Source organism: Crassostrea angulata, chromosome 9 (assembly GCF_025612915.1).
Source record: "Crassostrea angulata isolate pt1a10 chromosome 9, ASM2561291v2, whole genome shotgun sequence".
In the NCBI taxonomy this organism is placed as follows: domain Eukaryota; kingdom Metazoa; phylum Mollusca; class Bivalvia; order Ostreida; family Ostreidae; genus Magallana; species Magallana angulata.
The window spans coordinates 26,239,349-26,257,806 of record NC_069119.1 but is presented as its reverse complement, the minus strand read 5'-3'; the positions used below and the strand labels follow the sequence as shown (position 1 = coordinate 26,257,806).

Sequence of the window (18,458 nt, the reverse complement as noted above, 5' to 3'; positions counted from 1 at the left end):
AATGTTTACAATGCTGTAGTAAGGCATTTTTAAAGTGTAATAGGCAACCACACTTTGAGTGTCATTCGTTGAGTCATAAGCGAGTGACAGAGCTTACAATTCTTTGCTATGTAAACAAAGCGTTTGTTTACATTTTGAATGTTGAAGTGAAAAACTCCAGTTTGACCTGAAATGAATGTGTTTAACGTAAGGAACTGCTTCTTTCTTCCTAAAATGTATGAAAAGATAGACAAATCAGATTGAAAAAGATTTTTTTATTGGTATATAGAATCTATGTAAACAAAAACAGAGCACGAGCCTTATTTACATGACATTGTATGAAGAATTGTAAACCCCTGTATCTTGCTTATATCTCTACAAATGGCTCTCTTTCATTTAATCACGAGAAATGCATTACTAAAGCATTGTAAAAAATATTAACAGGAATATAGAATTTGACCAAAATCGTGACCATGCCCCTTTATTTGGATAACAGAATATTTCCTAGTTGACATGTATTTCATACAGTTAGAAAATAATTACTGATGACATTTTACATATCTTAACTAGACTTACAGAAACATTCATCATTAACAAAATAGAAAGTTAACTAAATAAGACAAAATAAGAAAAAATGTTGAACATAAAAAGTCACAAGAGAATAAAAAAAGGAAGATGCATTTTTACCCAATAATTGATATTAATAAGCTTTAAATCTAAAAAATTACCCTGATTACGATTATCGTAGCTATTTGTTCCTGATTTATCAACATAGATACATGAGACATATATCAAACACAAATTAATCGGTTGCCTAAAAGAAATATAAGATAGGCTACCGGGACTCTAAAAAGAAAAAAAGTACATTGTTGACCAATGATGATATATATTTTCATAATCATATTTATGAATTAGACTAATTGGATGGACTTGCCTAATAGATGGACTTCAGCCATTAACGGAACAATAGCATTTTTTTTTCTAAACACACATTTTTGTTTGCTTAAATGATAATGATAATGACAATATGTTAATTCTCTTAACTACATAAATTATAGTGTTGATAAGAATCCAATGAACAATAAAAAATATATTACATTGCATATATTGTAAAGTGACAATGCAAAAATGAAAAAAAGGGAACAAGTAAAAAAAAAGTATGATTGGCAGTCAGCCTAGTACGAAAGCCGAGAAGGATCATTCGAGATTCGAGATTCGAAATACGAGATTCGAAATACGAGATTCGAGATTCGAAATTCGAGATTCAATATCTAAATTAACCAATCAAATCAAGGATCTGAAAATATATATGTATCCTAGCGACATCAAACTGTTCTAAATAAAAATCATACGTACATGCTCTTATATACAAATAAATGCTATGTTCACTTCTCCCTACCTAACTAAATAAATAATTATTTGTATTTACTTTTACACAGAATATCTAAGTAGACTAGTAATAATGCAGTGTGCTTCGCGGATCTAAGTGATTTTGTTTGCCCTGGTGCATTTCCACCTGATGCGTTTGAACCCTAAGGTATTTCACCACCAGTAATAGTTTAAAACCCGGGTGGCATGTTCACGAAAGTATCTTAAGATTCGTCTTAAGACATGTCCTAAGACATATCTTAAGACGAATCTTATGACCAGTCTGAGATATATCTTATAGGATGTTTCTCGAAGCTATCTCAGATGTGTCCTAATTTAAGACATCTTAATTTCAGTTTGTATGTATCCTTACAAGAAAAACAGTTTAAAACGATGATACAAAATACTGTTCTATTCTTTGGAATGTATTTTTTTCAATCAGAAAACATAATTTGGGTACATATATCATAAATAGAGTAAATAAAATCGTCTTAATAAAGTATTTATATTTTCACATGATTCCTGTGTGTCTATTTCAACTTTACGAAAACTCCCGAACTTCATATTTCCACCAGATCTTGTTTTAGAGAGAGAGAGAGAGAGAGAGAGAGAGAGAGAGAGAGAGAGAGAGAGAGAGAGAGAGAGAGAGATTTCTTGTGAAACATTCACTACATTATTGTTCTTTTGGATTTTTTATCTGCCTTTAATCCAATAAATGTAAGTGATTGTCTTCAATATTATGGAATTTTAACATGTAAATAAATACTTTTAGGAAAAGCTAATGTATGTAAATGAATGGTTCACACAGCAGTCAACATACACTTGTAAAAGCACGTGTACCTTCTTTATGTTTTTATATGATCAGCCAATGATATTTGTAATTGGTTTTAATTCGCGCCAGTCTTAAATCACCCGTGCGTCCAGTTCTGTCCAGGGCCTATTCATTACATTATACATATTAAGCGAGTGAACCATAGCCATGTCATCAAGAAAAAGAAATCCTAACTTTTCTGAGGCTGAAATTCAAATCATTCTCAAAGAAGTGGAAAATGCAAAGGAGTCTTGTTTTCGAAACTTTCGACGGTAACGACAAACAACACAAAAAAGCGAGTATGGGAGGCAATTTACGAAAAAGTCAATTCCTTCAACTCTTCCGGACATGCCAGGAATGTGGATGAGATACGAAAGAAACGGACAACATACATGTACATGTCAGAAACAAAGAAAAAGCAGCAAAACAAAAGAGAGCTAAAAAAAGACTGGAGGAGGACCGCCGCCGGCTGATCTGACGCCTCTTGAGGAGTCGGTGATAGGTATAATTGGGGACATGCCCATTGACGGAATTCCTGGGGGTATTGATGTTGCAGGGAGACAGAACTCGGTACCGCAACCCCCGGTCCATCCAATATGAGCGAATCAGCTGATGTACCGGTAGTTGAGGCTGCATTGAGTCCTAGTCTTGATCACGGTAAGTGTAAACAATTATCTAATTATTATATTAATAAGATGTAATATTAAACATATATAGATAACAAGAAGTCGAAGTTGTTTATATAACTATTGATTTTGATTTTTAAAATTCTTATGCAATAACCTCAATGAAGAATCATTATGTAAAATGTAAATATGATAATTTTAATATTATTACTTTCAGAGTATTATGGCGTATTAAAAACATATATCAATATGATAAAATAGATACATGTACAAATTTAAGCAAATCGTCTGTTGATGAGTCTGTTTCTCACTGTCACTCCGTCGTTGATGGGACCAATGTACTGGGGGCGCCCAATTCGTCCTCTGTCACGGGCATCGACACAGTCAGCCGGAATGGGGACTCCATTGTTAATACACATGTTGTGCATGCCTTCGTGGGTGAATAAAAGAGAGATCCTCCACTTGTGTCGAGGCACCTAAATCTTGATTTTAGGACTCCGAAGCTGCGTTCCACGCTATTCCTTGTCCTGAAGGTCTGGTTGTTGGGTTCAGCACTGGAGTGAGCAGCCAAGGCCGCGGGGAATAGCCGCTGTCCCCAAGGAGCCACCCCTCAGGAATTGCACCCCTCTCAAACATATTTTTCAACGTACTGTTTTCTAGAATGAAAGAGTCGTGTGTGCTGCCTAGCCATTTTGCTACAATGTTCATTAGTTTAAGCTTTGAATCACACACAGCCTGCACATTAATGGAATGGTTGTCGATTTCTCGAAATATGCGCTCGCGATGTAGGTTTGTGTTTCTTCTTCTTATGTAGTTGTAATAGGCGACGGCCATTTTTACTAGTTAAGACACCTGTTAGGATGTCTTAAAGTTAAGATATTTTTTAAGACATGTCCTAAAATAGGACGGCTTCAAGAAATTGACTTAGGACTAAGACGTGTCCTAAGTGATGTCTGAGACATATCCTAGTCCTAAGATAGCTTCGTGAACATGCCCACGGGTTTATTCACCCCTTTTATGTCAGCCTGCCAAGAAAAATACTTCAACTCATATAAAGGTAAAAAGGTCATTTATTAAGTAAATAAATGACATTATATAAAGCAACATATATACAAGACATATATACATATATATAACTAACAATGACAGAGTCCTTTACTTGTTCAAATTAAAAACATTGCAAAATATAAAGCAAGAACAAACAAAGATATACTCTCATATGCCATAACTAGTATTACGTATATCATTGGCACATATTGGCATAACAAAAGGACTAGTCAATAAAAAAGTATCAAATATACATAAAAGACCTGAGAAAATGGGGCGTTCATCTGCCGAACACATAGACAAAAATTTGACATAAGGAGGAGGGGTGGGTGGCGGTTAGTGCGAAAACAATAACAAAAGAATGGATTAATGCGCATGCGCATAGCTAAAATTACCTAATTGGTCTGAATGCGCATGCCTAGTCATGCTAAAAATATTCACCAGTGTAAACATAAACAATGACCCACGTGTAAAGCAGATGATGTATTTGGCAGCTTACATAAACATTTTACTGACATAAACTGTTTTTATGTCAGCCTGCCAAGAAAAATACTTCAACTCATATAAAGGTAAAAAGGTCATTTATTAAGTAAATAAATGACATTATATAAAGCAACATATATACAAGACATATATACATATATATAACTAACAATGACAGAGTCCTTTACTTGTTCAAATTAAAAACATTGCAAAATATAAAGCAAGAACAAACAAAGATATACTCTCATATGCCATAACTAGTATTACGTATATCATTGGCACATATTGGCATAACAAAAGGACTAGTCAATAAAAAAGTATCAAATATACATAAAAGACCTGAGAAAATGGGGCGTTCATCTGCCACCGTAACAAGGTAGGCTATGTTTTGTTAGCTAGTTCCCAAGCCAAAACTAGGCTGTCTTGTTAACGCCCCATACCAAAACACAATAAAACAGTGAAAAAGACCAACAGCCCTTGACTGTGTGGTAGTAAAAATATGTGTTTGTCATTGATCTGAAGCCCCTGTCTTCAAGATCTGGATGAAGAAAGTTTTCATAACTGTAGAGTTGGGATTCTAATGTATTTCCGAAATGCGTTAGAGTTCCATCGTCCCATAGTCTGGATTTGTAGTTCTGTAAAACCCTTGGCAGCAGCTGTAGATGCCGCTCCGATTCGAAAACTATGTGTATGATAATTATGTAGATTAAGATCACAGAAAGATAATGCTGCTTGCATCTGTTGTGTAAAATAATGACGGGTAATTGGCTTACCATCCAAAAAAGAGAAAAGTGGTTCAGCGCAAGAAGAATGTTTCCTCAAGTCAAGGTAGCGCACCACAGCTTGGTAAGGACAGAGGTAAGGAGTTGAAGTATTCTCCTGTAGTCGCAGGGTTGTGTGGTGTGATTTCGAATGTTTGAAGTGTGGAATATTGACATCAATAAATTTTCGGACTCTCACATCTTGGCTAACACAGATATCACCAAATTTGAGGAAATGTTGGTTAGCATTACCAGTTTTAGTAATTTCCCCTACGCGTAAAAAGGCACAGAAGGCAAGAATAAACATTGCACGTAGAAGAGCTCTTAAAAATGGAGATGATGTCGTATGTTCAAGTGCATTAACAAGTTTCCCTAATATCAAAGGAGTGATTGGTAGTCTGGCATCCATCGAGGGTTTGCATTTCTGGTAGCCTTGAAGCATTTTCTTTATTATAAAGTGTTGGGTTACATCCGAAAAATCCCCCAATTTGAATATAAAGCTAAGAGACGATATCAAAGTTCTGGTTGTAGATGCTGCCAAGTTACTCTGGAAGCAATGGGCGATGAATGCTGACATGTGCTGAACTGAAGGTGGTAAGAGTTGTACTTGTTCTCCAAAAGTTTGCACCAGAAATTGCTTATAAGACTGGAAAGCTGATTGGTATGAAACTATGGTTGACTGCGACAGTGAGTTTTGTAATAACATATTTGTTGTGGCACTTAGAGATGAACTAACTCCTGTGGGACTTGGGTGGGTTCGTTGTCCATGAAAGGAAACTGAGCTTTGAATTCGTCCACCTGTAAGCGAGAAAGTAAATCCGCAGCTTTATTTGATTTGCCTGGAATATGTTCAGCAATAAAATGAACATTATGAGAGAGGGATAAAATCATGAGTCGTCTCATAAGTTTCATAAGGCAAGAGTCCTTAGAAGTGTTTTTATTTATCACTTGGACGACAGCCATATTATCTGAGTGCAAGATTACCGTGCAGTTTTTAAGACTAGATCCCCATATTTCTAAAGCAAGAACAATTGGTAAAAATTCACGTACAGAAATATGATATTCGAGCCATTCAGGGGCGAATGCACCAAAAAACCATTTTGTTCTATATACACATCCAAAACCTGCGTTACTCGCATCAGTGAAAAAATGCAGGGATGAGGGTGTATGTGTGATATTTGACACAAACAGAGCTTTGCCATTGAAATTATCTAAAAATATCTGCCAAGCTTTGAGGTCAGCTCTAGCTTCCAAGTTAAGTCTGGTATGGTGGTATGGTTTAGACAAACCTATAGTAAGGTTTGTTAAGCGTCTCAAAAAGGTACGACCCGGGGGAACTACGTTGCAAGCAAAGTTCAGTAATCCTATAAGAGACTGTAATTCAAGAAGTGTCACTGATCGTCTGTTTTGGAGTTTAGCTAATTGTTGTTTTAAGCGTATTAATTTGTCCTGAGGCAATCTAATTTCAAACAGCACTGTATCTAACTCTAAACCCAAAAAAGTCAGGGTTGTGGAAGGGTAGACAGTTTTTGAAGCATTGATAGGGAGTCCAATGTCTTTTGCTAAAATATAGAATGCCATTAATGAACTATAGCAAGAAGAGGACTGGGGTGGGCCAAGGAATAAGAAATCATCCAATAGATGCACACAATGCTGAACGGAAAACTTTGTCTCCAAAATCCACTGAAGTGCTGTGCTGAATTTTTCAAATAAGTTACAAGAATAGCTTAATCCGAAGGGAAGGGTTTTGTCAAAATAATATTTTTTATCAATCATAAAACCGAGGAGTTCAAAGTCATCTGGATGGATTGGAATCTGTTTATATGCATTTTCAAGGTCTGTTTTGGCCAGGAGAGTTCCTTTTCCCAATCGCTGGATAATACTAATAGCGGTGTCAATTGATTGGTATTGGACAGTGCAAAACTGTTGTGGAATATAATGATTAATCGAGCTGCCTTCTGGAAAGGATAAATGATGTATTAACCTAAATTCACCAGGTGTTTTCTTAGGAACTAAGCCAAGGGGGGACACTTGTATGTTAGGAAAAGGAGGGAATTCGAAAGGCCCCGCGATGTGCTTTGATTTTAACTCTTTGGAAATGCGTTGGTGAAGAATGCTTTCCTTCCCATTTATAGACGATAAGTTTTTTGACAATCTGAATGACCGTGGCCCTTGGTAAGGTATTTTAAATCCAAAGGTGAAGCCTGTCGTCAAGAATGATGCAAGATCTGCATCGTAGCCTTTAAGGAAATTTGCTAATAATTTAGGGTTTATTGGTGTACTGATCTTCAGGTTTTCGATTGACAATTGGTTGTCTGGTAGATGCATTATATCGAGGGTTTTGTTGCTTGGTAGTCTTTGGTCTGGTACAAGATTTCCGAGGGTGTTTTCCGGCACAATATTGGCAGACGTGAGGATGGGGGCAGGCGTTTCCACTGGAACAAAACCCATTGTTATTATAGGAAAAGCAGTATTTATGTCTGGTTTGGGCACGAAAGGGCTGCTGTTTCTTGCTGTGTAGTTTAAAGTCTAGGCCCATAACCACAGCCTCCTGGTACAACTCAACGTTCTTCTGATGCCAGGGGCAAGCAGCAGAGTCCTTTTCCCTCCATTTCCTAAACTTCTCGTCATAAGAGAGTGCTGCTTGGTCTCCACAGGTATTTGCAATTTTTTGGATAGTTTGGGCATAGGTCATTAAACTACCTATTTCCTGTGGGAATTTCTCCGAATATACCGCCACAAAAATGTGGAATGCTTCCATCCATTTTGGCATGTTGGGTATTGAATGCTTTTCATTGTGCTTAACAAAAATCAGTTGACCTTCTTTTTCCAGTGAACGGTACCGATTATCAGTAGATTCGTTGTCTGGTGGGAGCAAAGAAGCAAACTTCACATATTGCCCCTCATGGATACTCCTTCGAAGTTTATCATCTACTCCTAAGGTGAGGGAAATAGAAGAAGATGCTGGTGTGCTACACGAATTACCTTGTGGTGGGGTGGTTAGTTCTTCAAGTAGTGAGATTTGTGAATCTGCCGCAGAGCTAGCCTCTTGGTTGGATTTGTCATGAAAGTCCTTTATGCATTGCTGAACGGTTTCTTTTAACGTTGGGGTGATTGCCGCCAGACAGGAGCTGACCATATTTTCCATCATTGATGTTGGAAGCGGAGTCGACGGGTCAGGCTGTACAGCACTGGATGAGGGAGGGTCCTCTGGTGACACAATTGTAGCACTTGTACGTTTCCTACGTTTTGGTCTGGTGGCCATCCTGTGCAAATGGAATGGAATTAAAAATGAAGTTAGCATAAGGGATTGCAGGCAGAATAGCCTGAGCAGGTATAATTCAACATAAAAATGCTGAACTTGACATTATTAGGTATATATAGCTACATGCTGATATATGAATTATAGCACTGAAGCTGAGTGAACTTTAAAGATAAAAATATAGCCTCCAGGCTTGTATATATAAATTATAAATAATATTATATTGCACTTAAGCTAGCCAACATCATGTTGATGTATATATCAACACACTCAGATACTATTACAAAAACATAGCACTTAAGCTGAAGAAACCATAAAGGTTCCACATAGCATTGAGGTTTACTTATAATAATAATTATGCAGTAGTATGTATCATTGATAAATAGCACTTAAGCTGAATGGTATGAATGCAAGGCATATTTAGGGTATAATTGTATTTAAAATTCCCTTAATAAGTCATGATATTGATTTGCATTATTACATAAAATGCATGTATACATAATCATATAAATGTTGAATATGTATACAATATATGTATAGATATATACATCTATGAGCTATCAAATGCACCTGGCATTTCATCTCTCGTCTTATAATGGAAATCACCACAGATTCTAAATATTACCTGAAGCATTCAAAATTACATGGAATAAAAACAGGCAGGAATTGGCAAAATCCCAGGAATAGCTGAAATAGATATTATCTAGTTAATTATTCATGAATACAGGTTCAAACATAGTGGGTTGATCAATATAAAACAAAATGAGTTTTGATTTCATTACATAATACAAAATAATTATATGAAATTACAGCTAGAAGCCCCTGTCTTCCAGCTTTCTGTCAAAACGTGGATACTGTTCTCGAGTAAGAAAAATCCCTCTGATTTGTCGCACAAGTTTATGAAAACCTAGACTATTTAAGTGGACACCATCACAATAAATATTTTCCACGCTGTTATAAAAACCTCTTAACTTCCAACAAATAATGTTTGACTGTGCACAAAGTTCATATAGAAGTTTATTGGCTTCTTTCACACGTTCGTTGTACTTATCCACTGAAATATGACGACACACATGTCTTGGGATGAAAGTTATACAAGTCACTGTATCTAAATGAAACCTATGTCCGATCTGAGTTAAAAACGCTATCAAACGAGTTAATGTACACTCCAGGTGGAAATGTTCGTCATTCGAATCTAGGTCGTTTCCTCCAAAGATCACAATTATATGACACGGTTTAAAATGTCTCACAGCATCATCGATCAAACGTAAGTGGTTATTATTAGAAATTAATCCCCCACTTATCCCGTAGTACTGAACATTACCCAGGTTAGAAATTCGGTATGTAATAGACGCTGGCTCGTTTGTATTGACAAAGCGTTTCAGTCTTTTCACATGCGAATCTCCAATACACAAAGTAGTCATTCTCTACACATTATAAGATGTATATTAGAACACAGTTAATTGGTGGTATTTAATTGTTACATGATCCAGAGCCAGAATGTTCAAAACTTTTATCAATCAACAAATTCACGTGGACGCCATTTTGTAAACAAAGGTTCAAAGTCCAGCAAGGGACGCTATCACCACAGTACGCATATTTCGAAACATTTTAAACTTTTACCTATGGCTATAATTGAAGAATATCCTCCTAAGCACTATACGTCCCTATTAGAGGCGGATCTTGATAATTAGATGTTGTTTTTCTTCGAAAAGGCGCTGGTCTTTCTTAGTGCGAAAACAATAACAAAAGAATGGATTAATGCGCATGCGCATAGCTAAAATTACCTAATTGGTCTGAATGCGCATGCCTAGTCATGCTAAAAATATTCACCAGTGTAAACATAAACAATGACCCACGTGTAAAGCAGATGATGTATTTGGCAGCTTACATAAACATTTTACTGACATAAACTGTTTTTGTGTAAAAATGCGGTTATGGTAGAGAACTTCATAAGCGTAGCTAATTTTTTCTGTAGGGGGTCCTAGGCCAATTTTAAAAATTTTTACTATGTAAATCTAATAAGCTCCAATTTTCCCGAGGAGGGGGTCCAGATCCCCTGACCCCCTCCTTTCTAGATCCCCGCATGAAGATTAGTACATGTATCTAAATAATCTAAATATAAATAATCTGTCCTGTTTCACTAATAAATATAAGCATTACTTATCGTTTTTATGTATGCATACAGTGATACACTAGTACTATGATTATAAACAAATCATTGAGATATTATCACATCATACGGAATTATTAATAAATACAATTTTTTTCCTTTTCCTCAGTAAACAACTTATTATGAGTCTTACTTTTGGAATTGTTTTCAATATAGAAGGATACCTACTCTCTACAATTAAAGGTAGGGATGATAGGGTGCCAATTTGTTGACATTGCCGATTTCTTGTGCAGAGAACAGTAAGACCTTTTATTTGATTGTGCATGAATATTTCAAAATTAATTGTTGTACATATATTTTGTTATAATTCATTCATTGATATATCAACAAGAAAGAATAAAAGCATATGTTTCACAGCCAAGTTAAGTTTCTCTGTAGTTTCCTACCCCCTACCCCCCACCGCACCAAAATTGACAATAATTACATATAAGTCATACAAATGTTTACTTTTTTTGTAAGTAAATCTCTAAAGATGTAAATAAGCACTGCAAACAAAGATGGGTGTATTTAATATACTACTACATTACACTTAGCCAGCTAAAATGTAATCAGGATGAAGCTACAAGGGGTGAGTGGTGCAAATTTACCAATTTGTCGCCATACACACAGAACACCAAATAAAGAAACTGTGAGTGGTGTGTGGAATGCATAAAAGATGGCGGCAAATTATCTCAAATAATCAGTGCAAAAACCCACAAATAGGCTGTTATTTGTTTCATATCCTGCAAAAACATTGATAAAATATGTTTTCGTCACATAACATAGCCGATTAAGTTAATGTGTACATATGGTCAACGTACATGTAATTCTAATATACAAGAAGGCGGACGTATCAGGCGGGGATCCAGAAAATTAAATTTCAAAAATGATCGGTTGAATTACATTAAATGCTTTGAAAATTGTTTTAAACTATCGCACGGGTCAAAATGCGTAATAGAAGCTATGTACAGTGTAATTGGAAACTTTCATTTTATAATATCAATATGTAGTAGTACCTATTATAACAAATGAGAGTATAGCACAACTGCCACAAGCAATACATGTCCTTTACCGGCACCACCTCCCTCCCCTTAAAAAATGAAACAATTGCCGTTTTATTTGCTAAAATGTGTGTGGTTCAAGATTTTTCTAAAGGACATACCCGATTAGAATTGAAAAAGAGTCGTACGTTTAAAACTAATTTTGTCAAAATTTTTAGATTCATTTGGTTATATTTTGGTCCATTTGGGTAAATATATGCACCAGCGCAGCTCTAATTTATATATAATCAGGCCATAAATTCAAAATATTTTCAAAAATTAATAGCTCTATATCCAGTGGATGAAAGAAAAGGAAAGCAAGTCGAACTCGATGAGTGCTAATACCTGTGTTGAATGAATGGTACAGTAGGATATGCGCAAAAAAGTCCCGTCTACTCTTTCCTACCCTATAATTATTGGAATATTAAATCCGATTATAAGAGTCAAATTAAAAATCAAGTACGGATATGTGCCTGTTTATCAAAAGTAAAACTACTCATAATTTATCTACAGTGCATCGTTATGGAGCTACACAGAAAGTTAGCTACCTCCTCTCTTTTCTCGTTTTAGAGGCTTAATGCTTGTAACAAATCAAATCAATTTCAAATTCTAAATCAAACTGAATTTGACACTACAAAACTCTCTCTGTGTCTGTCTGTCTGTCTGTCTGTCTGTCTCTCTCTCTCTCTCTCTCTCTCTCTCTCTCTCTCTCTCTCTCTCTCTCTCTCTCTCTCTCTCATATCGACAATGGCATTGCCATACCCTACAATACACTATTCTTATCTGGATTTTTGTCTTTGAGGTTGTAAATCATTATATCTTCTATGGTTTAAAACTTTATCATAACCTATATTTTGACATGTCGATTATTTCATTGAGTTTCGTTTCATAGCTAAAACATTTAGATTAAACCGATCTTTCTTCGCGAGCCGATTTTTACACAGTTGGGGCGAATACACTCCGGGTTAAAATTTTTCGGGGGGGGGGGGGGGGGGAAATACATACAGGGCAAACAAAACCTCTTAGATTCGCAAAGCCAACAGTGTTATTTCTAATTTAATTGTTTATACTGTGTGGGGTTAATTCATCAATGTTAATTTAACCATTTTATAACCACTATATAAGAGCTATTAAGACATTTATTTGTAGGAAAAAGCATGTACGAAAGATCTTTATTTAGAACAGTTTGATGTTGCTAGGATACAGGTTTCAGATCCATGATTTGATTGGTTAATTTAGATATTGAATCTCGAATTTCGAATCTCGAATCTCGTATTTCGAATCTCGTATTTCGAATCTCGAATCTCGAATGATCCTTCTCGGCTTTCGTAGCCTAGAGAGCTAACTCTCTCAAAATGAACATGGACTTTAGGCCTGCTCATGTCTTGAGTAATTAGGATAACTTCTATATTATATCTAGTTTATTTCTAATGTCAAGTGAAACAAGAGGCCCATGGGGCCACATCGCTCACCTGAGCAACAATGGGCGTTCAAAAGATATTGTGCCATATGGTCCCTCGGTAGAATAACAAAAAATAAATAATGTAAAGTATTCGAATTTTACACTTATTTTTGCATACACGTAATCTTTGACATTGTACCTTCATGGAATACTATTTTTTACCCAAATAAGAAAATCCTACGCAAGATATAAAACTAAACATTTGGTAGGGGTACACTGTTAAGTTGTTAACTTCCAATTCCCTATATTTTCGTTCTGCCCCCCCCCCCCCCCCCCCCCCCCACACACACACTTTGTAAAGCGATCAAAATATATGAGAGCATATACAATGTAGGTACATTTTTTTCATCAACTACTTACTAGTTATTATATTTAAAAAATATATATAATAGTTATTGTTTTTTATTTAAAAAATCATACATGTATAGATGTGAAAAAGAAAATTGTACCTCAATGTGCTCAATTCCTCAAATTAAAAACATTCAAAAATTTAATTTGTCTTCTCCATTATAATTAAATGACTGTTATTTACCTCGCGTACAAACCACGATAATTTTCCGCGGTGATAGTTTCTTAGGAATAGCAATAATTACTTTATCCCCGCAACAGAAATGTGTCAGAACTATGGAAACTGTTTTAAAGATGTCGTTTTTTATTTATTCGTGTCTGAAAAACTATCAAAATTGATGTAGATTTCACATTATTTATTGTATAAAGAGGGGTCCCAGAGAGTAGGTATATACAGAATATCATTCTTTTATTTTGTTGTACAAGTATTTAACATACTCTAATTCATATAGAATTTCTAATGTTCAACCAAAATTTCAGCGTCAATCGTAGAATTATAAGCAAGATACAGAGCTCTCAGTTCGCTTAGGTTTGAGTCATATTTTGTTCGCATGAGTTTATTACATTCAGCTTAAGATTTTTAACTTGGCCGGTATTTCCTATTCAGCATTTAAAATGGAAAAAAAGAATGGCCTAAGATTTTCAATTCATCATTCACTCAAGACCAGTTCACTGGTATTTGAGATTCAAAATCAGTTTATACAAATTTACACAAACACAGTCAATTTTGATCACATGTACAGTAGGAGTGATAATGACGAAAAAAGGTTAAGTTTACAATACAATAAGTTGTTAAAGTTGGTTTTTGGAAGAACAGACTTTGAAAATTTTCTTTAAAAATATTGACAATTTTTTTTTACTTTTTTAATCTTTAGTTTTTAAGATCTGTGTACAAACATAGAATTGTGAGCAAATCTCTGTATCTTGCTTATACATGTAATTCGAAGCTTAACACTCAAATATGGTTAGTATATAGAAATTGTAAACAATTAAACACAAGAAACATGCACTATAACAAATAAAGAACACAATTTATTTTTTCGAAATGAATCATATATATACATGTATATATACCTACATATTTCCGTCAGCGGTATCAAACTCTATAATTTAAACTGAATAAACTCGAGGAAATGCCGAGCATCTTAACAAAACCTATTGCATTAATCTACCATTACGCAAAAGATAATGCCGAATTACCGATAGAATGAATTGTATAATTCAGTACTTTTTTGATACATCAGATTTTGCTTAATTTGCGCAGGTAAACAGTTCACTGTTTGATTTACCGAAGCCTCTGTTTGATTTGATACGTAAAATCACGAAATACAGACGATAGTTCCCAGGTTACAAAGCATAAATAATGAAAACGAAACGAAAATCAGAACAAGCTAACACCAACGTCATGTGTAAAAACTGTCAACGCATTGAAATATTTAGCCTTAATTTACTTCACAAAATCGGAACCAATATATTTTGCGTGTTTCAAAAATTTCCCTTCATACGCGAACTGTTGCACAACAAGCAAATTCATCATAGTCAGATCGACCCTTTTTCGTATAATGTCATGGCTGCTTTAAACAAAGAACCTCGTTTTAGAAGTATGGAATACGAGTTTTGGTAAAATGGGTATGCAAACCCGGGCCGTGGCAAAATAAAAGCCGGGGCAGATCGGCAATCGTCAATTCCAAATACGCATTATTTTGCAGCAATATTTACAGCGAATACAAATATACTGGTCCATCAAATATCCTGAAATTTTAATAAGATTGGCAGATTAATAACTGCCAATCTTTTGTTTTGCCCAGGCCAAGTCTTGCCTACCCATTTTACCGGATGCCGAACCCGCGCGAAGCTATTAAACTGATTTAACACGCCTTTCCTTTATTATTATTTTCGTAATAACTCAGATTTGAAACAGAATTATCCCTTAATTTTTGCAATTTATATTTTCCTTCCCATAAGGATAATTTATGCTAAACTACGTTGAATTTGCCTCGGTAGTTCTTGAGAAGAAGATTTTTAAAAATACACCCCCCTTTTTCTACAGTTTCAAGGTCTTCTCCGCTTTGAATACAGATCGGACTTTTATTTCTGCAATTTATATTCGCCCTCCCAAAAGGATGCTTTGTGCCATTTGGTTGAAATTGGATAAGCGGTTTTAGAGAAGAAGTTCAAAATGTAAAAAGTTTACAGACGGACAGACAGACGGACAGACGTACGACGGACAAAATGTGATCAGAATAGCTCACTTGAGCTTTCAGCTCAGGTGAGCTAAAAAGTGAGTAAGATGTAAATATTAGATTGGTCCATATGCAACACTCTAAAAAAAGTTTTACTTAGTAATCATTTTTTACTTAAAATCATATTAATAAGTAATAGGTAATTACTTAACATTTACTTACAAATTTAAAACAATTACTGAACTTCATGTCAATTACTAAATAAAAATATTTTACTTACATTTACTTAATGTGTAGAAATGTTTTACTAAGTAATTCCTTTTTACTGATTATTGTTATGAAAAAAGGGACAATCATTTACTAAAAACAAAACATGATTTACTAAGTAATTCCTTTACTGATATTTGTTATGATAAGGAACTATCATATACTTAACATGATTTACTAAGTAATTCCTTTACTGATATTTGTTATGATAAAGAACTATCATATACTTAAAGCAAAAAAAAAAAAAAGACTTACTATATAAGTATATTTTGAATTATATAATTCTAAGATAGACTCAATAAAAATTTCTATTATTACGAAAATACGATCAACTTTAATTGCATGATGTTTCATTACATAAAAGGCAAAATGACCCCCCCCCCCCCCCCCCCTCCAGACCCCACGTATTACGTGAACACCAACCTGTCTGTTCTTTTGTTATGCTATATTCTTTTTTCCTACGTTCAAATATCAGTTAACTTATATTGGAGTGTCTAAACCGCTTGATGTTGAATCATGAAGATTGAAGATTTTTTTCGTATGTTGTTCAGTGTTTGTTTCTACTTTTACTTTTGTTTCAATGTTAAGCTACGCGCGCGCTGATTGGTCGATCAATAGCTAGCCGCCAATTTTCACATTCGATGCTGCCATGTTGTCTGCCATCACCGAGATGGTAAAATGAATGAAAATAAGGGAATAAGGCTGTGCACAAGGTAAAAGAATGATTGCCAATGGAGTGTTTACTTTTGGAATATCCACGGCTAAACAGAGGACGAATATAAATGAAAGAATCGAGTCTCAACACCCAAGGCCACTGCATGCACCATGGTCCATCTCGTGCATGATCATGAGCACGTTTTTGAAAAAGTAAGTGACGTAATGAAAATATATTCGTTGAATGGCAGTTTAAACAGTTATTGGAATATAAAACGAAAGACTGTGATCTTTTATAATGAGTTTACACTGGCGTCGGAAGCAAATTGAAAGTGGGGGGGGGGGGGGGGGGGCTATACTAATCCTCAGAAAATTGAGGGAAAAAAAACTAATTCCCAAAATCATGGAAATCCTAATCCATGCGCGGGGAGGGGGGGGGGGGCTATACCTATACATACCAAATTTTTTTTTACCCAAAACATGAAATTCCTAATCCGTGGAGGGAGGGGGGCTAGTATGCCTATGACTCCAACTTCTCAATCTTTCAAGGTAAATTTAGGAACAATTATCATTGCTGCGAGAAAAAGTGGGGGGGGGGGGGGGGGGGGCTGAACCCGGCCTCTATGATGCTATGTCCTTTATGATTAGGTCTAACTTTGCAAAATGAAATTCCTAATCCGTGGAGGGAGGGGGGCTAGTATGCCTATGACTACAACTTCTCAATCTTTCAAGGTAAATTTAGGAACAATTATCATTGCTGCGAGAAAAAGTGGGGGGGGGGGGGGGGGCTGAACCCGGCATCTATGATGCTATGTTCTTTATGATTAGGTCTAACTTTGCAAAAAAAGTAGGGGGCTAAGCCCCCCCCCCCCCGGTTCCGACGCCTATGGTTTAACAGTTTAAGGCCGTCCCTATGAATGACAATGCCGGGTGTCGAATCAAGCTCGTTATTGACATCTTTGTGATGCATGAACAAATACTTTAAATTTATTTAAACAACGCCAAATTTAGTGTATTATCATTACATAGTGTATAAGTACATTTTATATGACTTACATTTTTATTACTTAAATAAAAGAATTCATGTTCTACTCACATAGTCAGAGTTAGTAGTGCAAATTTGTAGCTATATTGATTAAAAGATCAGTAGATGGAGTAGATATATGATAGACTAACTTGTTTTTCTTAGAAACTGCTTTAAATTTGAAAAAAAATTGTGCTTATATTAAATCCATTTATCTTCCCAATAGGTGTCTGCCCTGGTGACTGGGTTACACAGACCTAAGGAAAACCTTGCATGAACAACTAACTCACTGATTTTATGATCAAATGATGCAAACAAAAAAGAGTGAAGACAGAATTTGTGTAAGACTACGTAGAAAAGCATATACACAACAGTGCTGAAGTCTGACCATTCCATTGTGGACATTATTGTGATATTCGGCTATTTGTGTGATATTGTTTATGTGTGAAATTATATCGGAGAGCACATACAGGAGACTGTCATAAAAAAGACATCAAGAATGCCTTAAAGATTGCCGTGATTAATTGTAATATGACCAGTGATCTTGCAGGGCTTAATTGTGAACTATATGGTTTGAACTTTGCTCATTGTGAACTTTTGTCCAAGTCCATCTGTGCATGCATGTTGTGATCAAACTGCATTCAAGTTTATCAATCTGCAGCAAAAATCATCACCGATTGGTTGAGAACTATTTCTCAAATTTCATTATGGTTTGTTCATCAATTTTGTGTTTATTTTTGAAATTTATAAAATGTGCAAATTTAAAGTTGATAATTTTAACTTGTGTTCTTTATCTCTAATTTTGCTGCAACTGTTTAAGTTAAACATCTTTGTTAATCACCAGTAGAAGTTATTTGTAAATTGATTAAAAAGCATAGTACATGTATGAGTAACTCATTATTAAATGATTATAAGTGTTTATTAATTGTTTTTATGTTGTAATATCTTAAAGTTGCTATGTTTATCTGTAGCTTGCGGCAATTGTTTGTCG

General features: G+C 35.2%; 1 protein-coding gene and 1 pseudogene across 4 annotated transcripts; both read right to left on the bottom strand.

Moving 5' to 3' along the window:
• Nucleotides 1-3,059: 3,059 nt before the first annotated feature.
• On the bottom strand, nt 3,060-3,492 carry LOC128162981 (putative nuclease HARBI1; annotated as a pseudogene).
• A 355-nt stretch (nt 3,493-3,847) lies between these two features.
• Nucleotides 3,848-10,228, bottom strand: LOC128162462 (uncharacterized). Of its 4 annotated transcripts, none has more exons than XM_052825674.1 (4): nt 9,148-10,228; nt 8,963-9,024; nt 8,061-8,341; nt 3,848-5,873 (listed from the first exon to the last, which is right to left on the bottom strand). In XM_052825674.1, the coding sequence occupies exons 3-4, from the start codon at nt 8,338-8,340 to the stop codon at nt 4,870-4,872; spliced, it is 1,284 nt and encodes a 427-aa protein (XP_052681634.1). In that variant the 5' UTR covers nt 8,341; nt 8,963-9,024; nt 9,148-10,228; the 3' UTR covers nt 3,848-4,869. The 4 variants fall into 4 exon arrangements, with proteins under 4 accessions (XP_052681634.1, XP_052681635.1, XP_052681633.1 ...); XM_052825675.1 differs by having other exon boundaries at nt 9,961-10,228; XM_052825673.1 differs by lacking the exons at nt 8,963-9,024; nt 9,148-10,228 and having other exon boundaries at nt 8,061-8,389.
• Between the last annotated feature and the right edge of the window lie 8,230 nt (nt 10,229-18,458).

Bases quoted from the DNA above. Each gene is read 5' to 3' on its own strand.
- LOC128162462 (XM_052825673.1), bottom strand. From the start codon at position 8,379: ATGCTAACTTCATTTTTAATTCCATTCCATTTGCACAGGATGGCCACC. The intron at 5,874-8,060 runs GTAATTCGTGTA...TCTCGCTTACAG, and splicing joins ACTAACCACCCCACCACAAG to GTGGACGAATTCAAAGCTCA.